Source organism: Mastigoproctus giganteus, chromosome 1 (assembly GCF_048544385.1).
Source record: "Mastigoproctus giganteus isolate SK-2022 chromosome 1, ASM4854438v1, whole genome shotgun sequence".
NCBI lineage: Eukaryota > Metazoa > Arthropoda > Arachnida > Uropygi > Thelyphonidae > Mastigoproctus > Mastigoproctus giganteus.
The window spans coordinates 150,292,553-150,304,857 of record NC_143575.1 but is presented as its reverse complement, the minus strand read 5'-3'; the positions used below and the strand labels follow the sequence as shown (position 1 = coordinate 150,304,857).

Here is a 12,305-nt window from a genome sequence, read left to right as displayed (position 1 = left end):
TTTAGATATGAAGTTGAATGGAATATTGGATCAAGGAAAAACAATAAAAAAAAAGTGGCTAATGCTTAGGTGTTGGTGAAGTGACTGTAGGGAACTGAAGGAAAAGAGAGCAGAAATTGAAAAATGGTGTTCACAAAGAGTATCTGTATAGTTTTAGCTTTTGTTCAGCCCTGCAGGTTGAGCTTTTTTTTTTTTTTTTTTTTAATGCTTACCTATGCATTATTGTTAATTCTACGTGTCTTGTTATTTGAAACAAGTTTTGTTTTCGCAGCTTGTGGTAGCAGCTTTGCACTTGCTAGTTATGTACATATGTTTATAGATTAGATTACTTGTGCAGAGACATTTTCTCTGCATATTCATTAATTATTGTTTAATACTTAACTTATTATTTTGATTTGTTATACTTAGATTTAAATTTAGAATTGCTTTTGATTTGGTTAACTAATTTATTGTACAGTATTTATTGGTTTTGCCTTTGGCATATCTTTGCCTTGAGTGAGTTCTGCTTGTCTCTTTGTGTTTTGTATATATGTTTCTGCATTTCTTCTGGTTGACTATTTCTGTTAATTTCTTGGTTGACTAGTTTTCAGCTAAGATTTTAATTACTTATTTTGTAAATATTGTATATTTTACTCTCTGCTTATGCAGTGTAATTTGTGAATATGTTTACTGCTATGTTTCATATCGGTGACATCAGTATTTATTATTTAACTTAATTTATTCTTTTAAGTGGCTATCTAATAGCCACTTGTACATTACCTATGTTCTTTCCTTGAGACTTTTCTTTTTCCCCTTGTCGGTGCAGGTTGGGCTTCCTTCCCGGCTAGGAGAATCTTTCTTTCAAAATTACAAGCCTTCAGGCTTCAAAATTTTACCTCTTCAAGCTCTCTCGCTTGTTAGATTTTCCAACTAGTGTTTTCTTCTTTTCCTGAGAGAGTGTTTCGCTCACTTTTCTTCTTCTACTTTCTTTTCTCCTGCTTTATCCTCCCTATTCCTTATTTATTATAACCGGGATTCCACTTGTTGGAATCCCACTTAGTGTAATTTAAATAGTTCCTGGAGTGCCTCCACGTGGCTAGGGACGGGAGTCGGGACGCAGGTAGCTTGCTCCCTGCCTCCCGGCTGCTAAGACTCCAGGGCCGGCAAACAACAACCATCATAACACACATATATACTTACACACACACACACTTGCCGGCTAAAAAACCCTGGAGGCCACAATCAATACAAGAATACCTTGTCCCTTGTATGTGATAGTGAAAATTTAAATAGAAAAACAATGAAGAAAGGAGAATTTGAACAAACTAATGAAGTTCTTTTTTTTTGTGGTTCACACAGATGAGAGACAAAGGAAGTCAGATTTCTGGACCAGTTTTACAGGCTAAGGCCTTAGAATTTCATAAGCATTTTAATGAAGGGGAAGAACAATTTACCACAAGTATTGGTTGGTTGGATTGTTGGGGAAAAAAGGTTTGGAGTTAGAAATCTGAACATCACTGCAGAAAAATTATCAGCTAGTATGGAAAAAGTAGCAACATTTACTGAAAAATTATCAAAAATTATTCAAGAAGAAAAATGAAACAGGCCTGAAGCAAGGAGAGAATGATGGTATTGGCAAGTTTAAATTCATCAGGGGAGGGACATAAGCTTAAACTAACTCTCTTGGGTTCTTTGATTTTCCGTATTTTACATTTTTTTTCATTGTTGAAAAGGTCATATTTCTTTAAAACAAAATTTCTCTTTAAAGAATTTTTTCAAGTGAACGATTGATTTCGTTATATAGAGGTTCAACTGTATATATAAGGAATTTTTTCTAATACAGAGTCAAATATCAGTTATTGTACAACTGTAAGAAAGTAATTACCTACCTAAGTTTGCAGATAAATCAGTCCAACTCTATTAGTAATGAAATTAAGTTCAATATCCTGAGTGGAAACAACTGTAAGAAAGTAATTACCTACCTAAGTTTGCAGATAAATCAGTCCAACTCTATTAGTAATGAAATTAAGTTCAATATCCTGAGTGGAAACAAATGTTTCTATGCACATGAAAAACTGTTGAGGTCCAGAGTATTGAACAGACATTCAAAATTAAGAATATACAAATGCCTCGTTAGACCAGTTGTGAAGCTTGAACATTAACGAATAAAGATGAGCAGTTGTTGAGAGTATTAGAGCATAGAATTTTACAAAAAGTTTTTTGGCCTACAAATGATGTTGGTGGATCTTGGAGGATCAGAATAAACCATGAACTTAACCATCTTATTCAGGGTGCAGACATTGTCCAATTTGTGAAGAGTCAGAGAAAATGGATGATGGCAAAACAAATAAGAGTACAATGAAATGAAAACCTACAGGGAGTAGGGCAACAAGAAAACCAGGAACACTATGGATGGATGATGTAAAAAGGGATTTAAAGACCATGAGAATAAGAAGTTGGAGAAGTTTGTCTTCTTAGAGGACTTAGTGGTGGAACATCATCAAGAAGGCTAAGACTAGGGTTGCCAGATTTCTATGACTGGATTAAAGGACATGCCAGATTTCTATGACTGGATTAAATGACATGCCAGATTTCTATGACTGGATTAAATGACATGCCAGATTTCTATGACTGGATTAAATGACATGCCAGATTTCTATGACTGGATTAAATGACATGCCAGATTTCTATGACTCGATTAAAGGACACGCAAAAATGATTAATGCTACCACTCTCCAACTTTCATTCCACCTCCTCCCACCGCAAAAAAGGAAAATTTAATAAATTTTTACATGATAATTAAATTTTGGTTTAAAAATTATAGTTTTCATATTGACTATAAATATTTACAAATTTTAGTTTAATTAGAATTTAAAAAATTTAATGGCAACCCATGGCTTTCTATGGGGAATGATATGGATTGATATATAAGGATAATGAACGATATGGATGATATAAAAAGCATGAATTGATCCAAATATTTTAATGCAAAGTTTGGTGCATTAATTGACATCAAATTAAAATAATTTTAGGTAGGTGAAAAAAAGCAACAAAAATAAATAAAATAACATACTGGTTTAATAGCTAGAAATCATTCACACTGAACATATTTTGTACTACTTTGAGCAGCCTTAAGAACTTCAGAATCATTTTTAATTTTCTCAGAAAAATCTAAACAATTATCTTTAAAATTGAAGTAGATCATTAGTTTGCTTTTTATGAGTGAAACTGAACATCTATTTTGCCCATCCCTCCACTTTGTCATCATTCAGTTCACTACACTAAAAATCCCTGAATTTGCCAAAGTTCCCGGCACTGAAAAAACATACGAAATGACCTTGAAAATATTTGAAATCATAAAATCAACACTTTTCAAAATTAAATGCCATTGACTTGAAGTACTCGACCAAATTTAAAATTTTTCAGAGGTGGACACAGTTTCATAATTTGTTTTCGGTTCTAAAACTTCATCAAATAAATCATTCATATCCAACTTTAGTTTTTCTATTAATTTAAAATATTCTGCTACTTCAACAAATGAGTCATAGTTAGGACAACCATTTTTAAAGCTTAATTTGCTGAATTTCAAAAAAGAGGTATTTTCATTAAAATTAAATTTCTTTCTTAAATATTTCAATGCAGCATTATAAAATACTTCAAAATCATTTATTACTGTGCTTTTAACTACAGGATCTAATTCATCAAAATGCTGATGAATTTGATACCCAAAAAATTCTTAATCAAGACAACACTTCAGTGAATTTTTTAGATCATTCATTATATAAAATATATTGCTGGCACACTTTTCATTCTTTTCAAACTCTTTTATTGATTTGCAAATTACTTCAATCACATACATTGAGAAAAGAAAATATAATTCTATAATTATAGGGACCTCTGTTGAATTTTCATTAATTTGAAGGATTTTAAAAAGCTGTTTGGAAGAGTCTTTTGGTTTGCTTACGAAATAAAGGCTCAAATCAAAGCCTTCCATGAAAGAAAAATTCATTCTATACATGGTCATAAATAAAGCCATCTAGCTTCTTTCTTTTTTTTTTTTTTTTATGAAAACTCCAAATACAAGAGGTATTGGAACCTATATTACTTAGTACCGTGCTTTGGTTGGAGGTTGAGAAGACGAAAGAAGATATTTGTTTACATTAGACTTTACATTAAACTTCTGTAGACTGTAATTTTCAGGAAATACATATGAAGGAAGGTTGTTCTAGAAAATGGCAGTTGAATGAATAAATGAGGAAGATGAAAAGTTGGTTCTGTGAGTTTGAAGTTGGACAGTAAATGGATGTTGGCAGGTGGCGGCACATGTTCGGACTGTTTTAAAAGAGAGTGGGAATAGAGGCCATAGAAGATTCAGAAGAACAGTGCCCATGGAAGTATCTGTAGAAAAGGCATGCAGCAGAAACAGTACATCTATGAGACAGTGAGTACAGAGACTCTGTTAGAGAGTCAATAATTAACCTAACTGCCCTCTTCTGAATGAAATCTAGGAGCCTTAGAGAGGTTTTCAGGGGCACCGCCCCAGATGTGGGAACAATATTCCATGGTAGGGCAGATTTGCGATTTGTACAGAGTGAACAGCTGTTTGGAAGAAAACTAACACCGAAAGCGAAAGAGAAAACCAAGTTTTTTAGATGCAGAGGAAGCAATATTTGTAATGTGCTTGTGCCAAGAGAGATTAGAAGTCAGGGTAATCCCCAAAAGAGATATATCAACTCACCTAGAAATCGGAGTGTCACCAAAGATAAGCACAGGAGCAGAAGAATCCTTTTTTGCAAGATATAAGACAAGACTGAGTTTTAGAAGGATTGAAATCAACTAATTTTTCTTTGCCCCACTGGAGAATTACCTGGAGATCAGCAATTAAGTAATTGTTAGCGGATATTCGAGAAGTTGAAGCTGATTGAGCAGGGCAAGAGCATTCCACTTTCCATTTCTCAAAATGGAAAGTGGAATGTAATGTGCTATCAACGGCAAAACTATGGATAGGATTACCAGTCAATGGAAGAAGGTCATTAATATACAAGACGAAAAGAGTGGAGGAAAGAACTGAACCTTGGGGGGACACCAGCATTAGTGAAGAAGTTAGAAGACAGAGAGCCATCTACCATCACCTTCAGTGAGCGATCAGAGAGTAAACTGGATAACCAATTACAAAAAACAGTTGGCAAACCATAAGATGGAAGCTTGTTTAGAAGTCCTTTATGCCAAACACGATCAAAATCTTTTGTCAAGAGCAACTGCTTGTGTTTCACCAAACGTTTCCATTGAATTTGTCCATAAATTAGTAACATAAGTCAGTATATCAATTGGTATGTGTCTTAAAATTTCCTTAAACTCTGTTTTGGCAAACTCATGAAATTCTTTAAGGTTATCCCTTCTTTTAGCTGAAACAGAAAAATGACCATATACTGTATTTTCAAAACAATATTTCCTATATCAATCTCTAAATTACCAAAAGCATATTTAGCTAAATTATGAATAATGTAAGCATGGCAGTTTGCTATAATTACGTCTTCATTTACTTTCTTAATATTTTGGAATAACGATTTATTACTTCCGAAATTACAATTTACATTGTCTGCACTGAAACTAGATACCCTTTCCCAATCCAATCCTAAATTACTCATTGAATTTTTTAGGCACTCAAACATTCCATCTGCACTTTCATCAGCATTTTCAAAAAAAAATCAACTAAACAATTTATAGGACCATATTCTTTGTTGAAGTACTGAATTGACAAAGGAAACATTTTCATATTCTTTCTATTAGAAGCATCAGTCTATAAACAAAAAAATAATGGTGGATCATGATTTAAATTATCCAAAAGAATTTCAATTTTTTTTATCTAAAACATTACAAACAATGGCAGTAGATTTAGTTCTTCCACATTATATTTTTGGTGCAATTTTTGAATCATTGTAAAGGTTAGAGTTCCATTTCATGCTACAATCTAATGAGTTATAAGAATGGTGATGTTTAATTGAAGGATAATTCAATCAAAAAAAAAAATAAATAAATAAACTAAATCCTCTTCTTTCTTATTCTTTATCATAAGAAATCTATCAAGAAGATTTGAAAAATTTGCCGATTAATGAACTTGTAAGTCTTTACGCTAAGTAACTGCTAAGATGCCCATATAACCAACTTTAATACATTTCTGTATAGGAGACATCTTGCCTCATGAGGATCATTTGTTGAAGCTAGCCAGTCGTATTCTTGCTCCCAATTTTTGTTATAAGAACAAAGCCTCTTCTTCTTTTATGGAGAAAATTCCATTTTTGATGGCTAAAATATAAAATATGTTTTCAAAATATGTTTGTATATAACATGAAATACGTAGATGTCTATAACCGTATAAGTGAAATAGATAAATGTTTCTTTGTAAAGTTAGAGGAAAAACAGCTTAAACAAAGCCATTGAACTCTATATTATAAAAAGTGATTCTTTTGATACCTATGATTTTATTAATTATCTACCAATCACACAATTTTTGTGAAAATTAGACCATGGCCACACAGGTACAAGTTTTTATGATTTGTCAAAAAATTATAATTTCATCGAGAAGTATGAAGTTAAGTGCATGGTGTTTGTGAAACTACATATATGAGCTGGAGAGGCTAGAACAGATTAAGATTATCTCTTTATGATTCATTTCTCAGTGGTGGATTTTGCATTTGAGGGCATTTTTAACATATCCCCTGTTAGAGCTTTGATATAAAATCATAATTTTTTGTCAGTTTGGGTGGCTCTGCACATGTGCGGTCTGAAGTGTATGTGTCCTACGCCTGTGCAGAAATTTGCCACTGCCATTACAAGGCACAGGCATTGAAAAATGAAAATAAAGGACAAATTGTGTCCTTTCTCATTTCAATAAAGGACAAGGACAGTTTTGTTAAAATAAAGGATTGTCCTTTGAAATAAAGGATGTCTGGCAACCCTAGCTAAGACCCACCCTGGGTTATAATGCCAAAAGTAGAAGAAATTAATTATCTTCTGTAAATAATTATAATTCAACATTCTCAAATATATAAGTGAAGCAAAAACATTCTCAAATACATAAGTGAAGCAAGAAAACATTCTCAAATGAAAAGTGAAGCAAAACATATATAACTCTTGCATTTAATGATTTGGAAAACTATGGAGCAAAAGGATAATGATAATGCTCTTATAAAAATTTACCTATTGTACTGGGAATATGCTTTCCCGTATAATGAAGACAGCCAGTTACATTAATGCAAGACATCCTTTTTCCACTGAAATTGCAGTTTGTAGAATTCATGTTTATTTGAGAAGGATCAAATAGAATTTCTGCCCTTATTTGAACAACAGGATTAGTTCTAGAAGAAAAGGAAACAAAACAATAATTTAAATTAAACTCCAAAAATAAGTTGTTGTGACTGTATTTAACTGACGATCAAGAATTGGCCATATCACATCTGTTGTCACCAGAAGTGATGCTAACAGATCTATCTAACAATAGCTGCACACATATGACAGTTACTCTAGGGTTTGTTTTAGTGTTAGTAATCATGCAAGACTTATGGTGTCAAAAAAAAAAAAAAAAAAACAGAGTAAAATAATAATAATAATAAATAAATTAAATTAAATAAATAATTAATAAATAATAAAAGAAAAGGAAATAGACAAGCGTTCCCTCCTCCTGTAGGAAACTATCCAGCTAACCTTTGAATATCCCCAAATTGCCAGCCTCTACCACCCTTATAGGTAACTTTTCCAGTAATTTATAACTCGCTGTCTAAAATAACACTTCCTGAAATCCAGTCTAAACATCTCCTACCCAACTTGAATTTATGGCCCCTATGTTCTATAATCATTTATAACCATGAAAATTTCATCCTGATTCATTTTACTTTTGCCTTTCAGAGCCTTAAACACCTCAATCAAATCTCCTCTAACGTGCCTAGTTTCCACGCTCTATAACACTTATATTCGAAGTCTTTATTCATAAGGATGACCTTTTGTCAATCTCACAAGGTGAGATTGAACCCTTTCAAGAAGCTCTACGTCTTTTTTTTAGGTGGGGTCTCCTCACTTGAACACGGTAATCCAAGTGTGGAATACCATGTTCAACAGCCTTATATAATGGGATTATAACGTTCTTATCTCTACTAGCAAATGTTCGACAAATCATTGATAAGACACTATGGGTCTTCCTCACAACCTGTCTACAATGCTCAAAGAACTTCATGTCTGACAGTATTGTGATTCCCAAGTCCTGTTCTGCCACTACTGACTTTAATTCAACTTCACCAAGTGTATAAGTTATTTTGGGGTTACTGTTCCCCAGGTGTAAGGCCTTGCATTTTGCTCGATTAAAGCATAGCTGCCACTTTTCTGACCATCCCCGAAGTCTATCTAAGCCACTCTGAAGAAGCTATGCTTGGTAATGATCATTAACTACTCTACCGATCTTTACATCATCTGCAAGTTTAGACATCACGCCTTCTATCCATTCATCGATGTCATTTAAGAAAATCAAAAACAACAGTGGTCCCAATACTGATAATTGAATAACCCCAATTCTTACATTAATTGTGGTTTCAGATAAGTAACTTTGTTTTTCTTTCTTGTATTTTTGAATTTGTTCACTAAAGTTTCTAGTTTGCAAGTCTTAAAGAAGACCTTTAATACAAAGAATACCAGCAGTGACCAAGTGCTGCATATAAAGTTAGTTCAGTAAGTAAAGAAATTCATAAATATACTAAGAAAAGGAAGGTGGATTTCCTTCCTGGGATCTTACTTGATATTTTTTAAGTAGTGAACTACCTACAGTAAATTGAAGAGAGAAAGGGGGAAGAAGAAATAAAAACAGAACTAAATCACTTCAAAACAGCACTCTATACATCGCACAAGAAAATCGCTTGGGCACTACTGCTTGGCACTCAACCCCCCCACCCCTTAATATATATATATATATACAGCCAGGCCTTGCATAACGCGAGTTCGATTAACGCTATTTGAAAAATTATACCACTTTTCACTTTACACGATGCAAATTTCCAGTTAACGCGATTTATTTATTTATTTTTTTTTTATGCGATAGTTGAAAAAGATTTGAATCGCACGTTAAGCTTAACGTGAGTCGTACTGTCAATAAACAAACGTTTGCCTGCTTTACCCCCTCGGTATGTTCCATCAACCATCGGAAGAAGACGTGTTACTTGTTTGTCTCCTGCTAATAAAGTCAATGCACACTTGCATAAAAATTCGAATTTTTAAATGAGCCAGATGAAAATGTTACCACAAAGGAGATAACGGTAAAAGAATTAGATGAAATCTTTCGTATCGCAGAGAACCTCAAACAAAAGGTTTGAGGTTTTCTGCGATATTTATTTTGCCAGGGCCCAGAGAAGATTGTTGTCGGCTATAGGAAATTGATTGAAAAAAGAAAGGCAACATTGTGTATTTTATGTCAGAGGTTCCCAAACTTTCTCGGTTTGTGGCGCCCTTAGTGTCTCAGTAATTTTTTCAAGGAGCACCCAGACCAAAAGAAATACCTAACAGTTCCATTTAGTAGTTAGGTCCAAACAACTTAATAAGAAATGCTGAAACTGTGAACTACCTTGAGCTAGTAGTTCGCGTGGTGTCTGACAGATGTCGATTATTGCTGTGTTTCCCTCGAAAATTTAAAATATTCCGCGATGTGCAGTTTGGGAACCACTGTTTTATGCAATAAACATTTAATTCCGTAATTATTTTCATTATCTTTTACATTGTATACAGTTAAAAAGGTATTTAAAAGGTATTTTTTAAATTTTTTATGGATATTCCAGAAGGTCAAGGACCAATTATAATTTTTCCTATTGATTATTATATTTGATTAACATGTTTCCATTTTGCGTGATGCGCTCGCGGGACGAATTAATTGCGTTAATCAAGGCTAGCCTGTATATTATAGTTATAGTGAACACAGCACAGCCCTAAGCAGGGTGGCCATATTTTGAAAACTGGTAAGTGGGACAACTTGAAATGAAATGTGTAGTATGGCATTTTTTCCTTCAAAAAGTAAAAGAAAATATAAAATTACAAATAAAATACATTTTTTTATCAATCAATCAATCATAGTATTTATTTGTTATATGATTGCTGTTAAGATTTATTTGTCTTATGATAGTATGAACTAGAGCTATAATGCTCAATACGTTCTATGTTGATATCAATATTTGTAAAAGAATTAAAGAAGTTTACCTCAATGTGGGGCTTAAAGGGGAGCAGGCATTCTGTGTGCTATCAGACACTCAGTCTAAAACACTGATGGATCCAATATCTTTCTATTTCAGAAGATTAAGGAGAACTCCGGTTGGCCTGCCTCCCTAAAATCCACTCATGCACACCTTCTCGATGGTAAGCCTGTTATGTCACTTAGGTGGCAACGAACGTGTAGAGTGATTCTATTCAAGACAACTGGTCAGCGTGAAGAGGAAAAGATTAAACCCTCCAGCACATGACAGTAAGACAAAACAAATGGCCCTCAGTCCCTAGCGGCTTTCACTTCCCCTCTTACGGCAGTGAGAGGATCAGAGGGGAGGACCCAGAGATTCTGAGTAGAGGATGCTAAGAATCTCTGGGTACGACCAGGCTGCCATGCACGGAAACTGAACTTGGCCTGTAAACGTAAGATCGCTCATTGGTGAAGACAGGATATTAGAGCTGGAAAAGGAATTAGAAAATGTGAATTGGAATATCATCAGTTTTAGCAGAATCAAGAAGAAATGAATCACTTAAAAGTTTATCAAGTGGAAATCTCCTGTACACACATGGAAACAGTGAAAAGAGTGAAGGTGGAGTTGGCTTTCTGGCCCATAAAGATATAAAAAACAACATTTTGGAATTCAAAAATTACATCACAAAAGGTGTCAAGACAACTACTCGGGATTTCTAAGAGGTATAAGCTAAAGGTTATAATGATTTATGCACCAACATCGAGCAATGATGATGAAGAGGTTGAAGAAATGTACACCGAAACTGAGAGTCTTCTAGATGAACAGAAAACTCACTACACTATCACTATGGGGGACTTCAATGCTAAGCAAAGCAAAAGGCTCAAGCTAATGGGAGTGCTGTGGTTCAGGGGAGAACTGAGGGGGGCAGTTGCCCTCTGAATCACAGTCTTTTAAAATGCACTGTTTGCTTGATGTTTGCGGAGCAGTCGGGTACGGGACATGATACTGCCAAGGGGGATGTCTTTGTGTGTGCACGATGTAAGGAGTGCAAGGAAATCAGGCGACAACTCAGCGTTCTTATGGGCCTTTATGAGAGCTTGAAGGACAGGGTGGATGACCTCGAAGGAAATAAATTGAGGGACCCATCAAGCTCTCAGCAGCCCACATCAACGCCAGAGCTTGCACTTGGTCATCAGGCTACACAGAGGCAGCCTCCTAGGCAGAATGCGCTGGTCCCACAGGAACTAGTAGTTGTTGGTGACTCTATTGTCAGGGAAGCGGGGAACATGCTTTGCAAAAAGGATAGGTGGAATAGGACCAGGGCATGTCTGCCGGGGGCAAAGGTTGATGACGTGGTAGAGCGGATATCATCTTTTAAGGGCACAAAAGGTGATATAGTTGTACACGTTGGCACTAATGATATTAAGAGTAGGACACCAGCGGAATTACTTAGCAAGTACAGGTCACTGTTGAAAAAAAGCCATGAATTAGGGTTGAATTTGAAAGTGTCTGCAATTCTGTGCAGTCACGATAGGAGGGGGTATATGATGAGAGCCTTGTCGATCAATTCGGCCCTGGAGGGATTGTGCACGGCTCAAGGGGTAGAATTTTTTTCAGCCTGGACTGTACTTGTTAACAGGAGAGATTGCTTCTACAGGGATGGGATACACTTAAATAGAAAGGGTGCAAGAATTTTTGGGGATGCTGTCGAGGCAGAGTTAGGTGGGTCGGAAAACTGCTAGTTGGGGGGGATACAAGGACTAATAGATTAACAGTAGCCACTGGCAGAGGTGGAAGTGATTCTTGCACTGCTTCTATTGAAATGAGCAGAAGCCTGAAAAACAAGATTCAGGATATTTCAGAGACTGCTGGGAGTCATTGCGGTACAAGTAAACACATGGGTTGTGTTAGGGTAGCCAAGAATAGAAACAGGTGCATGTATACCTGCGTGTACACCAATGCTAGGAGTTTGGTAAATAAATTTGATGAATTTGAGGTAATGCTCAAAACATCAAAGACAGATATTGTTGGGATATCAGAGACGTGGTGTCACACAGATATCAGGAATGCGGAACAGGAATTTGGGAAATACAATGTGTATAGAAAGGATAGACAGGACAG

At 35.1% G+C, this 12,305-nt stretch overlaps 1 protein-coding gene across 1 annotated transcript in view; it reads right to left on the bottom strand.

Annotated features, from left to right (window-relative positions):
* The window catches only part of LOC150091194 (integrin alpha-9-like), a 504,992-nt gene that overhangs the window by 323,619 nt on the left and 169,068 nt on the right, over positions 1 to 12,305 (bottom strand). The window contains exon 7 of the mRNA XM_090389511.1: positions 7,180 to 7,337. Coding sequence (XP_090245637.1) covers positions 7,180 to 7,337 — 158 coding nt within the window. The remainder of the gene's footprint in view (positions 1 to 7,179; positions 7,338 to 12,305) is intronic.